This window comes from Colletes gigas, unplaced genomic scaffold (assembly GCF_013123115.1).
Source record: "Colletes gigas isolate AHSC1104 unplaced genomic scaffold, ASM1312311v1 Colletes_gigas_Sc00010, whole genome shotgun sequence".
Lineage (NCBI taxonomy): Eukaryota > Metazoa > Arthropoda > Insecta > Hymenoptera > Colletidae > Colletes > Colletes gigas.
Window position 1 is genome coordinate 3022293 of NW_025106639.1, and position 14497 is coordinate 3036789.

General features: G+C 42.4%; 1 protein-coding gene across 2 annotated transcripts in view; it reads right to left on the reverse strand.

Annotated features, from left to right (window-relative positions):
- Positions 1-14497, reverse strand: part of LOC122397603 (synapse-associated protein 1) — a 106605-nt gene that overhangs the window by 73521 nt on the left and 18587 nt on the right. For both annotated transcript variants that reach the window (XM_043396855.1, XM_043396856.1), the window contains exon 4: positions 2625-2746. In XM_043396855.1, coding sequence (XP_043252790.1) covers positions 2625-2746 — 122 coding nt within the window. The remainder of the gene's footprint in view (positions 1-2624; positions 2747-14497) is intronic.

Sequence of the window (14497 nt, forward strand, 5' to 3'; positions counted from 1 at the left end):
AACGTAAGGTCGAGGATGCGTGTAACGCGGAAAAATTGTCGAGATATCGGCCGTGGAATAAAAAGCTAAGGAAAATGTAGAAGTGATTTCTTTCCTCCGGGGAATATCCAGCCACGTCTCCGAATCGTCGAGCGCATTATTTCCGTCGAAATGATATTCCCATTCGCGAGCGAAATTCTGGAATATATCCGTGGCCTCTCTAGCGCACGTGTCTAAATATTGATAAACCGAGAGCAACAGAGGGGGCGGAGAGGAGGCGGGAATTTTTCGCGTAACGCGAAACCGACTCGCTGACGATTCTCGCGATCCTAGTAATTTTAATCTTTTGGTTCGACACTCGCCGTTCGGGCGATTTAATAAATCCGATATCATTATTATCGTGAATGCCAAAGTAATTAACCAGAGGGACTCGATCTGTCAATTTCATCTCATTTTCAGCGTATGTACGCACGTAACAACATAAATGAATCGATACTGCACGTAATCGTCGAACGTTTAACACTGACCCTGCGATTCTGTCGTGTTTTATCAGGCTCGTTAGCGATGGATTAATCATCCGATAACTGGATTACGATTCTTGAATGCAAACACGTTAACTCTCGCCCTCTGCAATCGTAATGGTACATAACTGGATCGACGAGACTGGGAAAAGACGGTCCAACGATTCCTCTAACGCTGAATCTACCATCACTGGTCAAATGGACGTCTATTAAAATACTAAAACTTTAGACACGTGCAGTTCCGAAATTACCAGTGTTTTATTAATAATTGGACCACTGTTGGCAGCGGTAAAGCTTCCTCTTTAAAATGGTTTTTGGTTATTGTCGATCCGACTTCCCGTTCCGGAGATATCGTAATTTATGTAAAAGGTAATTTTTAAAATTCCGCCCTCCGCCTTAGAAAAGGTTATTAACGTGCAGTAAAAATACTAAAAGTTTAGACGTGTGCAGTTCTGAAAGTACTAGTGTTTTATCCATTATTAAGCCACTGTTAGCGGCGGCAAACCTTCCTCTTTAAATTGGTTTTTTGGTTTTTGTCGATCCGACTTTTCGTTTTCGAGATATCGCAATTTATGTAAAAGGTAATTTTTTCAATTCGACTATCTCTTTCTCCGTCTAACGCATCGGACCTCCTTGTCGCACGTTGACCCACTAACCGAGAGACCGAGTGACGTCACGTTTACTATGTACTACGAGCACGTGCGGTCAACGACCTTGCAAGGCCGTAGTAAGAAAGTTCATTGATATCGCGACGTAAACAAGTGCTTCGGTCTCATCCGATCGACTCGAAACTAAAATCCTCGTATCTCCGGAACTAATAACGCTATTGACTCGTACAAACGCTCATTTTAAAGGGCGTTTCATCCTCTATCCGATGACTATACCAACCATTATTAATTATGATAGCTTCTATATTTATTTTCACATTTACTTTGACTCGATGCACCCAAAGAAGTTTCAGCAAAACTAAATTACAAATTGTTCATTTAATTGAAAATGAATTTAAAATGTTTTGTGACTGTTGAACACTGAACAAGAACAATTTATCGAATGATCCTGATTGCAGTGTTCCATTAGCGCAATTAACGCAAAAAGTCTCCGTAAGAAAGCTGGCCGATAAGCAAAACAGCTAAGTGCAAAAAAATCTCGAGCAATACATAGTTAATTAGAAGTTGAATATTTCCGTTAGTTAAACTAGTATTAAAGTTAAGTGGTGATTAATTATACGCGAAACTCTCGATTGGACATACATTTTTTTTCACCGAACAGAAAAGTTTTAATAAAGTCGTGGGTTAATGCTTTTGATATGCGGAAATTATTTTCTACTCGAAAGGAACTTGTTCCTCGAGCGGAAATAAAGCGACACGCTCTTCCCGGCTGCCTCTGCTTGGCGAAGAAGTCACGAAGAATTAAAGTTCCCGGAATGAAATCTGAATATCGCCGGAAAGGAAACCTCTCTGGTGGATGTTTTTTTCGCCGCCACAATGCCGAGCGACGTGACCGCGATTATCGGAAAATTTCATTTTATCAAAAAGCTGCGAAGCTAAACTTGTTGCTCGATCTATCGCGATACAATCACGCACGTTGTGTCCCTGAAAAACACTGTCGGCTACGCTTTCAAACGGTAACCGGTTCGCTTTTCAGCAGAAAATAAAAGAGACAATTTTTCGACGAATAAAGACTGCTGCAATTCGACGAATCTCCGTTGAAAAGCTTCGCCCGATTCTAATAAAAGAGGCTTAAATAAAGAAGTTTTTCGACAAATTCGAGAGTTAAAAACAAATGCTGCAATCTTTCATTTACTCTTAATTTTAGTTACTTCAAACTTTTCGAATATAAAATAAAAACAGAGACATATTTTTCTACTCGTTACTCCGTCCAAGGCAAAGATGGGCGAAATTCGATAGAGATTTCGAGCAATGAATAAAGAATAAAGCTTGACGGAATAAATTGCTACACGTTGGTTTCATCCTTCGTCTTTCATTCGAAATCCCGCCCATCTCTGCATTCATGCGCTTCGAATAAAGCGTCGTGTGTTGAGTCGTCGTCGAGAGCCCGCGTATCTCGACGGATTATAAGATTAGAAAATAATGGATAAGCCAGTGAAAAGTGGAAGTTACTCACATTCTCCTCGACGGTCTTTTTGATTTTCGCCCCAGCCTCGACGACGGTTTTGCTCGCTTTATTTACTGCGCTGTACAAAAATCCACCTAAGCTCTTAGCACCTTCCAGCGCCTTGGTAGAAACTGCAGGACAGAAGAAAGATAATGAGAATGAATGATGCGTTATCCTGGTCAGCTGGAAATCAATGGGGGGGGGGATCGGGGTTCGCGAAAGAAAAAAAAACGTCGAGCAAAGGTGAGAAAAGTCGTTCTCCCTACGGGACGGGAGAAAACGCGAGAGACAACGTGAAAAGCAGGCGTTCTAACCCAGATACGTCAGTGGGATCCCTCGCTGGGGATCTTTTCTCGGGGATTCTGCCATTTATCAGCGATGGTCGACGAAAACTAAGCACCCCGACGAGGAAAATTCGCGCGAGCCGTGTTACCGTCTTGCTGGGAAACGGTTGATCGCGTAATGTTATCCCGTCGCTGGAGAGAGATAAAACATGGAAAAGGGAGGAACCGGGCGTAAGGTGGAATTTCTGATCTCCGGTTCTCTCCGACGGTTGAACCTGAATTTTTACGGTTCGTTGAAAAAGCGTAGCAACTCTGTTTCGTACGGAATTCGGCTACAAGAACGGGTACAAATATTCGAGACCGTGTATCGTTTTCTCTGTGGCGCGACAACAAAAATTTTTACGCCCGGATGATAAAATACACGGTCCACGCCGCAGTGTGTGGCGCGCAACGGGGAGGCGAGCTTTCAAAAATAAATTGAGACCGTGGCGAGGCACTTTATCGCGCGAGACTTTGCTCCGCGAGGAAACTGATGTTAACAAGAAAAGCGTACAGAGTGTGGTTTTAAGAAAATGGTATTTTTTATATTTTCCCGTAACCGTGGCCGGGGAATATTTTACTTTTACATTTTATTCATGCAGTGTCGCTTGCTTGCCGGGTCGCCGCGACGCGTTACATTGTGCTACGGTTTATATATGCTTCGCATGAATGTATAAAACGTCAGACTTTACAGTAACGACCCGATTCTGTCTAGGAACGAAGACTAATATCGAGAGCAACCGCGATTCGAGAAGGAAGTAAAACTGTTACGGTTTGGTCTTTTTCTGTTGTTCGGTAGTTTCGAGTTTGAACGAACACGAGAAGTTATTCTGTCGCGGGACGTGGCAAGTATTAAGTAAGAACCCTAAAACGAAGCGAGACATTCGATTCAACGCGCCCCATTCAGCATCCGAGGAAAATTCAATTTCTCGCTGAACTGCTACGTAACACTAAATATGGTAACAATGAACTCGTAACTAGAATATGCAGTGGCGTTAACGAGCTCTATAACAGTGTACACTTCTCTATCATTGTATTTTTTAAGCGTGACATCTTTTCTGCACGAATCGATCAAAAATTTTCCATCTTCATACTATTTTATATATATAACTGTTCGTAGTACATAAACACGAATAAATGAATTAATATTTGGAACTAATATATACCGGTGAATTGTTAGATCTGTTTTGGTAAGATCAAATAATAGCTTTTCCAATTCAGTTACTATTTTATCCGACAGACATCGCGTGCAGGACCACTTTTACTTATTAACGACTTTGCAACCGTGTTCGGATATTTCAACTTTTTCCTATACAATCTTAAAATCTTTCATCGGATCAAAACGTTACGATAAATCAGTGTTTCGATGGTTGTATTTCATACTCTCATTCATAAAATCGAGCGTTTTCATTGAAAAGTTTTACAACTTGCAAAGAACCGTCGACAAAAGATCGAAAAATATTGTGATCAGGAGTCGGGAGGATCTAATAATACTCGGCGAAGGAAGCTACAAGAGTAGCTTGTTATTAAATATCTCATAAGGCTTCGTCGCGAGATTCAGTCATAAGAGATTTATTAGCATCTCCTATTTTATTGATGACATCGTGCTCGTTGGACGTAGCGAAACACGATACCCGAAGATCACCTTTCTCCAGCTTTCGTGTCATATATTCGAAATGTCAGAAATTCTGCCTTCAAAGCCCTTGAATATTGTTCTCCCATTTGGAATCCATATCACAGCCACCACATTGCGCTGTCGGAGGGTATTCAGCATAAAGGACCTTATTCAAAATCGACGAAATTCCCCCCGGGATTTGCTTCAAATTTTGCACATTCAAGTACTGTGGTCGTCATCGATCTCCGTTATCAATTTTCCTCTAAGTCTATAGGAGCGTGGCGGGGGAGAGCACGCCAATGAAATTGAAATAGTTTTCTCTAACAATCGGTCGACAGTATTTTTTTCCCCCTATAAAAGTTTAACGCGTTTACTCTGTTTGATTTTTACGGAAGCTTCAATATTTGACAGCTGGGGGTCCATTGCACTCGATACTAGATATTGATAGTTCGCGATAGGGACGAAATACGAAAAATTCGGCGAAAATGGAAGACATTCTATCGATATCTATCCAGATTTGATCAAGCTTATCAAGTGTAAATAAAATATTACAGAAATTAAGAAACTCTATCACTCGAGCATTTTAATATTATAAAGATCTTATAAAGATAATAATTTCAGAATAAAAATGCACCTTTACTAATAGCCCCGAAGCGAGACTTTCCCTCGTCGTGATTATGGACAGGACATCCTAGCTGCCACCTGACAGAGTAATTGACGGTACGCACTAGCATATTAACCTAATCGCCGTTTAGCCCCGAAGTCCGTCGAAACACAAAGTGGTAATTATTTTGGATAAATTGCTGCTCGAAGGTGTACTTTCTCGACAAGATCCGCCAGGATTGCCAACGTATAAACCGCCGATGGAAAAATGAACTCGCAAAGGAGCACGTCAACACGCATAAACCATGAACATGGTCGCGAGGAAGCTCGCTTCTCCGCGCAAACCGAGGCCAATTTAATCAACCAAATTGAACCATTTCGATTCGCGTGGCTTCGTATCTCTCTTCCTTTCTCTCCTTTTTTCTCTCACTTTCCTCTCCTGGAGCAAAATAATTCAACAGCCGCGTTTACAAAAGTACTGAGAAGACAATAAAAAATTTTATCGCTGCACGTATGGCTGACGGGGACTTTCCACTAAGAAATTAAAATAATTTAACATTTAGGGTTTAGAGCGTTGGACTACCCCTGTAACGTACAAGCGTTCACCAGACTCCAGCCTCGTTATTTCATTAATAACTTATCGATTTAATTATATTAACACTTGCCATTTTAAGAAACTCTCTCTTAACCTTTTCCATCTTCTACTCGTGTTACATCGTTTTAAAGTTAAAGATTGCGTAGCTTGCACAGGGAACGAATCGTGTGGTCGTTTAAGGATTAATTCAGGGTCGAACACGCGGTAAACGGAAATAAAATACAAAAGGATTTCAGTCATCGTTGAACTTTCACCGTCTCTGGCACGGGACCAAGTGGCGCCAAAACGGTCGCCAAATATCCTACGGGCCTAGCGTCGCGCAAAGGTCTCCTTGTAATTTGTTACGCGACGAAATCACCGGGGCAAAATTTATCGCGGACGTGCCCGCATACACGGTGAATAATAATGCAAGAAAAAAAAATTGTACACACAGGCACTGTAAATCGTCGGTTTACCGATAAATCGATACGTCTCGCGAAGAGCCGGCACTAGCTGCATACACTTGACGATTGTTTTCCACCGGTAGGTTTGAAATTCGATTCGACCGCGATATCTGAGTGGAGGTTACTCCATACCAGAGACAGGTAAAATTCTGCTCGAATAATGGACGAAGAATTGAAAACGTCGTACAGCGGTTTGATCTCGATCACGCTCGACAGTTATTCGGGCAAGCTTTTATCGTTCGAATTGAGATTTCCCTTCGACGAATCGAAAGTTTATCCTTTACGAAATTTTTAATTTAAATAGAAAATTTGTCCGTGATAGTTGACCCTAGTATTAACCCTAGAAAAACAAGACCACGTTCTCTATCTTGTCTAATTTGTACAGTAAATAAAAAACAGTAATCGATAGTGGATCGTCTGTGAAAATAGATTTACCTAGCCTGTTAGCGTTTACCTATACTCTTTTATTGGCTTCGCGATGGAGATTCATCTCAGATATCAAATTTAAAATAAGAAAATGTCACCCGTTCCTGACGAGAAACGCAGTTTCGACAACGAGCGCGTTAATACGTTTGACACTTCGTGCTTTCATGGCGGAACCAGATTCCCAGTCGTGTTTTCGAGGTATCCCTGGTCGAATAAACGTCCACGTTCGATGGTCTCCCGTAACGACACGTCCCGCGAGATTCGGAAGACGAAAAATGCTTTCGAACCGAAACGAGCAGAGCTTTTATCGCGAACGAGAAACTTTTACGAACCGACTGTGCTGCGTAGACCATTCAAGGTGAAACTAACGAGAGCGTCGAAGCTCTTCCGCGAACGCAACGAGCAATCACTGACGTAACTCGCTAGAACCGACTCTGACTGCTCTTAGCAGTCATCGAGAGGAAAGAAGAGCTCGATGTACGCGAAGGATGACGATACAGCGTCATACAGTGGTGAACGAAAGCATCAACACTTTGCATGCGTTATAAAAACATTTCTGACTACTAAAAGAATTTTAATATAAAAAATACACGTTGCACGAGAAATTTGGAAAAGAGAAACTTGGTATATCTTTTAACCTCGGTTCTGCAAGAGTTAAGTTACCCGCAATCTTGTCGTACAGATAATATTTCCAAGTTATACGCCCAGTAAATATATTAGTGCATTAAGTACACAGAATACTCTTTATTCTTTACGTTTTCTGGTTTCTTCTGAATAATTCAAGAGTCTGCTATCTCTTCGAACAGTGTGGAATATCTGATTCGTGTACACGTTACATCGTCTCTGCATAAAAAAAATAATGTTTACTGAAATACTCCCTTTGCATTATCTAGCTCCTATCGAAACACTTTTCCCTTATCTTGAAATTACACGCGTTAAACGCGAATATGAAACTCGGACGATATTATCTCCGAATCGCGATAACTATCCAACGACTGGGGGTTCTTATCTCCTTACACTTCCGTCGAACTTCTATTTAACCCATTCCCGCTTTTACATCGGCCATTACGACGAGAATAGGGAAACTTTCTACCTTGGATTACTCGTAAAAATAGTTGAATTAAGATACCCAAGTGTAAACTGACTTTTTAATCGATGGTCTTTCAAATTTTACTCAAAATGACGATTGTCCAATTTATAATCGAGGATTTCTGCCCTCCCCATCCTCATTCTGCACGCTAATCGTATATTCAGTTTTTTTTTTTAAATAAAATCGTGTACAATGGAACTAAGCTAGTAAAACGATTTCCATTTCCGAAACGCAAATAAAACGCGACGCCGAAATTATATGACGTGACGACAGGCATTTAATCAAACGCCGACCTTGCACTTCCGCCGGTGCTAACCTCGCGCTAGTTTCGCGGCGAGGGAGCAGCGAAAAATAGAAAAACGAAACAGGGGTGGATACAGGGTATTTCAGAAACAGCTGGGCAAGCTTTAAAAGCGCATCGTGCGAACATAAAAATTTTGGTCTGTGGTTTCTCCAAATATTTTTTCAACACACCGGTCAAAACAAGCGTTTCCGAATTCATTTCCCAATTCAACCCCCGCGAGTAAACTGTGCTTCTGTAATATAAATTCTGAGGGGAAACGATCGGTTCGAATCGTATTTTTCCCCCATCGCGACCTTTTAAAACTTTCAAGGAGCACGTTCCACGGAGAACCGTCTGACCCCTCCTACCCCCCCTCCCCCTCGAACGTCTCGCGAATACATCTCCAGCGGCGGATGCAACGGTAAATAAAGTTAGCAGCCTCTTCCTTCCCTCCTCTAAATGATTTAATAATCCAACGTACAACCTTAGCCGGGCAGAAATGGATTTAACGTTTGACTCCGGCCGGAGAAATCCACTCTGGCTCCTTCTTCCTGCGCCATCGTATTCGATTTGTTACGGGGGAGTCAGTGCACCCCGGGTGCATTGAACTTCGATGATAGCCGAGGCGGAAAATCTCCGAAGCATTCTTGTGAAAAGCGAGGCACACGAGGTAACGGCGGGGGATGCCCGTAATAGGAGCAGGTATTTGTTGTTCTCGAAAGACCTCGTAGCTGGAAACTCTCGGCTGTGTCTCGCCTCTCTTTCCCGCCCAGGTAAGCTCGAGTTAAGCGGAAGGAGAACCTTTCAGCCGGAAAACTGGGAATACGATACAGGAATTTAGCGATTCTCAAATTTCGAGTGCCAACGTCGCTCTTCCTCCTCGGTAGATAAACCCCCGGTGTCATCGAACCCGCGACCGTCTTCCGGGACGTCGGTCAAAGGGCGCGATTTCGACGAGGACGACTCGGATGGCCCGAGTTTCCAAAGACTCCCCCCTCCCCGGTTAACGAGGGCGAAATTCTTTTCTCCCTTCCGCGAGCGCTGTCCTGGAATCCACGACGCTTTGTGGTTCACCCTCCCGGTTTCCATCCTTGGGAAATACACTGCCAAACCGAAATCTTTTTATCCGCCCAGATCGCTTTACTTTATTTCGAGGAGGATATATAATATAAAGTTCACGCAAGAGTTCATTGCAAATTAGTTTTGCTTCTGTTTCCTTACACCTTTCCGGTTAAATATCCTTTCTGGACACCTTTTAAATTAATTTTACGATTTTAGTTCTATTTCATCTAAATCATATTTTTCTAGATTTTCCTGTTCCTCTTGATATAGCATATAATCTCTTAATAGTGTTCGATACTCAATATCCTTGAAAAGATTTGTTTATCCTTGTGTCCAACGTTGTAATACTTGCACTATGCGAACGTGACAGAGAACTTGGAATATTTGAACGATTGTGAAATTCCGCCTGCACGAATTCTTGTGTTTCTAATTCGACAATAAAAAAAAACAAATCCCATATATTTGGTATGTATGAATGCACGCATCGGGGCGATGAAATCCCGAGGATGGTCTCACGAACAACGACGAATAACGTGGAAATGCTCGCAACGAGGCTTGCCGGCTTCGCGATCCCGTAATTAATTCTAGTGGCAAGCTCAGCCCTTGTTCCTGAACGTCGAACGACTCGTTAGCATCTTCGATCTGGCCACTAAACCTGGAGTAATCCCCTTAAGACTATGCGTAAAGAGAATCTAGATATTACGTTGTAAATATAGCATCCTGTAATTCATCCGTTCTACGCCACGTCGACGAACACAATAATAATTTTAGTGCCGTTTCTGCCCAGCGGATTTCTAGCCCGAACTAACTCTGCTCGTACTACGAGGAATGTTCAATTCCAACTTTGGGATAGACGATGTTTATTTTTCGAAGAGCTATCCGGGAATGCAAACATTTACGTGGGACTTGAATTAAAAAAAAATAACGAGTCGCGTGCTCCTAATTTCCCCGGGAATACCCGTTTGTGGTATATCGATGAGTTAAAATACGTATGTTTGTACAGGGTGGTTTACGCAGAGTGTTTATAGAGAAATTTTTGGGAATAAATCAACTCCTCTTTATTATATCGAAGGCTAAGAGCTCCATAAATTTTGCTCATTTAATAACGCGTAAATTCCGAGAAATTGAACGAATATTGACGCAATCATTTGCTCGAATCTAATCGGTGCTCGACCTATCTGACGTAGATATTTGCGAAATTAATCTGTCCCATCGACGATTATATATTTTTGGTATTAATAGCCCCTCTAAATTATAAATAATATTTCCTGAATACATACTTGAAAGAAACACGGTATATTTTAAAAATATTCTCGCGTTAAGGTATATTATTGCTGCAAATAGCTGCAAGCTACGAGTAAAATATTGACAGTTTCGCCGAAGAATTATCAGTTCCGTTGTTTCGAACTCGTTCTTTATCTATGGAAAGCATACAACGTGGTAACGCGATATAATAATCGCAAAGTCGAGCGCAGAAGTAACTATCGAATATTTCGAAGTCATCGTACCCGAAGCATCGAGTTTCCGGTGGGGGGGGCAAGGTCAATGCCAGGGGGTCCGACGAAATTGACGAACGAATCGGAAAGCGCCTGGAAATACGTGGAAAAGCGCGTAAAGGTCGAGAAATATCGACGAACGGCGTTGATTAAAACCGAGGCACGATCGCCCCCGTCCCACGGAATAATTAGTGCGTGCAATTAACCGACGAGCGGTCCATTAAATTTGCACGATCTAACGATTGTTTGTCAGAGGGCAACACAATTTTCCCGAGTCGGGATTAACGTCTCTCGGGAGACCTCGTTCAAGAATGCAAGCTCCATTACAGAGGAGGATCGATGGCGAGGAGGTCCTAGAGCTTGGCCTGGTTAAAAACTCATGAAATTCTACCCCGAACCCGGGGTGAAACCTTTCGCGGTTCGAGCAACGGCGCCGCGAAAACGACGGGATCGCGGAAAAACTCGCGGCGCCGCGACGCAGGGGGGCGGCGTCGACGAGTACGCGGAGGGTACGTTCGCCGTTGAAACGCGGAGACGAGCAGCGAAAAGTAATCTGATTACGGTCTTGCGCGGCCGCGACGAGGCAAAAACGTCGGAAAAAAGTTTCAGTGGCATCGGACAACCTAGATTTCCGGCTGAAACCCGCTAGCCGGTGCAACCTTGACCCAGCCAGAGGTGGGGGAGGGACGCGAACACGAGGCGGAAAAATTCGTTGGAAGCGCGCCGCGGCACGGTTATCCCCGGGGCGCGGAATCCGTCACCGCGAATTATTCTCTACGCGGCGGATGCGTGCGCTTTAGAAACGAAACGCCTCCGGCTACCGTGGCATGTGACTGACGTTTGGGATTTGAATTTCATCGGGCGAAATTCCCCTTGTTTTCCAGCCCCCGTGTGTTTCTTTGACCACAAAAAACACCCAATAGCCTTGACCGTTCCGCCACTGGCCCAGGCGACGAAGACCCGCCGATATTGTTGTCGTGCCACCCACCGAACACCAAAACTAAATCATTTATTTGTTTTTAAGGGGGGGGAAACCACCGTGACGACTAAAAAGATAGGCTTCAAGAATTTTTTGACCCTAACTCGGAAACTTTTTCTGATAAATATTTAATGTTTTGGAAAGTACGTTTCTTGGACTATTTCTTGTAAAAATTTCCTATAAAAATATCAATTATTATAGCCACAGTGAGAGGCCTCGGTGCTTGAAACTTCTGATCTGAGAATTTATCGTTCGGATTTTAAATTTTAACCCTTCTTTGGCCATCTTGTGGTTCCCTTAGAGAGTACATCCAAATTCTTTGCTTCAAAGGAGTAAATTTGTTGGTTCAAGCAGTATAAACACGTCCAGCTAGTGTTCTTAATTTAAATTTATATTTTCAGTTAACGAGCAACGGATCAGTTCTGTAAAACAGTCGTTTGTCTTTCGTAGGGCGCTTTTATCCAGATAATGGAAGGGAATTATACTACGTACCGAAACTTGGACGTACGGTGGATTAGGATAGATGTATGGGAATGGAAACGCGTGGGAGGGGCATTAACGTACCCGAGTGCTAGAGGTTGCTACGAACGAGATTACACCGATGGTAAACTGGCGGATATTATGTCCAAGATAAAACAACGTCAACGTGGGATCCATCTTCGTCGAATATTCCGACGATCGAAAGGACAGTGGATAAACGGATCTCGAGAAGAGTGCGAGTTGGAAAAAAAAGGGAGGCGAATTTCCGGTAAACAGTGGGTTCCATGTGCACATCGCGCGCTCGTTAATTTCCGAGAGTCGCTTGGGTAGTCGTATTGATCGACGAAGATGGGGTCCAACCCCTCGACACCGAAGGACGGCTACTTGCTGACTGGATCTGGTTATGCTCGAGGAAATTCGCGGCGAGCGTTTCAACAAAGCAGACCTCACCCACACGTGGGGCTATCGACCACCCACGCCGCACGACAGATATAGCGATTTATACGGATCGTCGGGAAAAAGCTCCAACAATTGCACTTGCAACTCCCAAAAAAAAAAATTTCGACAGATGATCCCCCCATCGTGGTATTTAATTTTTCCCCCGATATCAATTTTCAGTATTTTGGCCGAGTTTCCAAAATCACTCTCTACGATCGGAAGTTTCTGCTCGCTTTATTTGGAATCCAACGAATGAAATTTTAAGTGAAGCTTTTATCGCTAACAAATATTCCGTTTTCTCTTGAATATTCTCTGCGATAAAAATTAAATTCAAGAGGATGAGAAACCAAAGCTGAATCTTTCCTCTGTATTCGTTTTACAATAAATATCGAAAGCTCGTCGAAAGTACGTAGAAGGTCTCGGAATTGAATTTAAAGAAGCAGGCGCGTTGTTGGTCGCACCTCGTCGTTCCCAGAATTTCTTTTGCTGACAAGAATTTCTTCAGCGGCGCCGGGGGTAACTTCTCAATTGTGTCCTGGAGGGGTTTGCACGTTCTTACGTTCCTTTTCCGGGGTGACCGTGGAACGAGAGCTGGTACGCCGCGGGGATGCCCGAACGGGAACGTCGAATTACGCCGGGCGTTACGAGGAACGGTATTATGCAACGGCTGTTTCGTTTCCGCGGCCAAGTTTCCTTCTCGGGGCTAATGACGTTAGGGAGATTGCTTCCACTCTATCGCGTCGACCAGTGTCTCCGGCGAGCGGGCAAACAAGAACGTGCTCTGATTGACGTAGCGTACAATATGCATCGCGACTGGGGGCCATATTTGGCCAGAGACTTTGGGACACGGACATACCTCGACAAATATAGGGGTGATCGATACTCTAAACTTACTTTCAGGCTGGTCAAAAATGCATCGACTGGTGTTGTATTTTTTTGTCAAATCAACCCCTTAGTTAGTAAAACATAGTAGAATGTTTATTGCCAAAAAAATCTCCCCTTTTGGAAGATAATATAGCTTAATATAATCTTCTTAGAATGCATTGCACAAAGTATTATAGGGTGTTCGGCACGCCTGGGAAAAATTTTAATGGGAGACTTTAGAGGCCAAAATAAGACGAAAATCAAGAATACTAATTTGTTAAATGAAGCGTCGTTAAAAAGTTATTAACGTTTAAAGTTCCGCCTGTAATGAATTTTTTTCTAGAAAGTGGCTAAGATTTCAGGGGTAGGTCTATTCACCAAAAATGATTGTAATTGACCCTCGCAACTGAAAATAATTTTTCCAGAGCGATTTGAAACTTTTTAATTTTGTCGAAAAGATTCACACATTCTCGAATTTTTTTTCTCGAAAGTGGGTAGGATTTCGAGGGTATACCTAATGACCAATAATGATTGCAATTGACCTCTGCAATCAAAAATAATTTTTTTAGAACGATTTGACATTTTTTAATTTTGTCGAAAAATTTCACATCTTCTCGAATTTTTTTCTCGAAAGTGGGTAGGATTTCGGGGGTCTGTCTATTCACCAAAAATGATTGTAATTGACCCTCGCAACAAAAAATAATTTTTTCAGAACGATTTGAAATTTTTTGATTTTGTCGAAAAGATTCACACATTCTCGAATTTTTTTCTCTAAAGTGGGTAGGATTTCGAGGGTGTACCTAATGACCAATAATGATTGCAATTGACCTCTGCAATCAAAAATAATTTTTATAGAACGATTTGACATTTTTTAATTTTGTCAAAAAATTTCACACCTTCTCGAATTTTTTTCTAGAAAGTGAGTAGGATTTCGGGGGTATGTCTGTTGACCAAAAATTATTGCAATTGACCCCTGCATCTAAAAATAATTTTTTTACAACGATTTGAAACGTTCCAATTTCGCCGAATTTCAGGGGAATCATCATTCATGATCAGACATTGTATTTTCGGTAAAGAATTTTTTCCTCGTAAATGCGTAGGATTTCGGGGGTATGTCTATTAACCAAAAATGATTGTAATTGACCCCCGCAAAGGAAAATAATTTTTCCGTGATGGATTTGATAT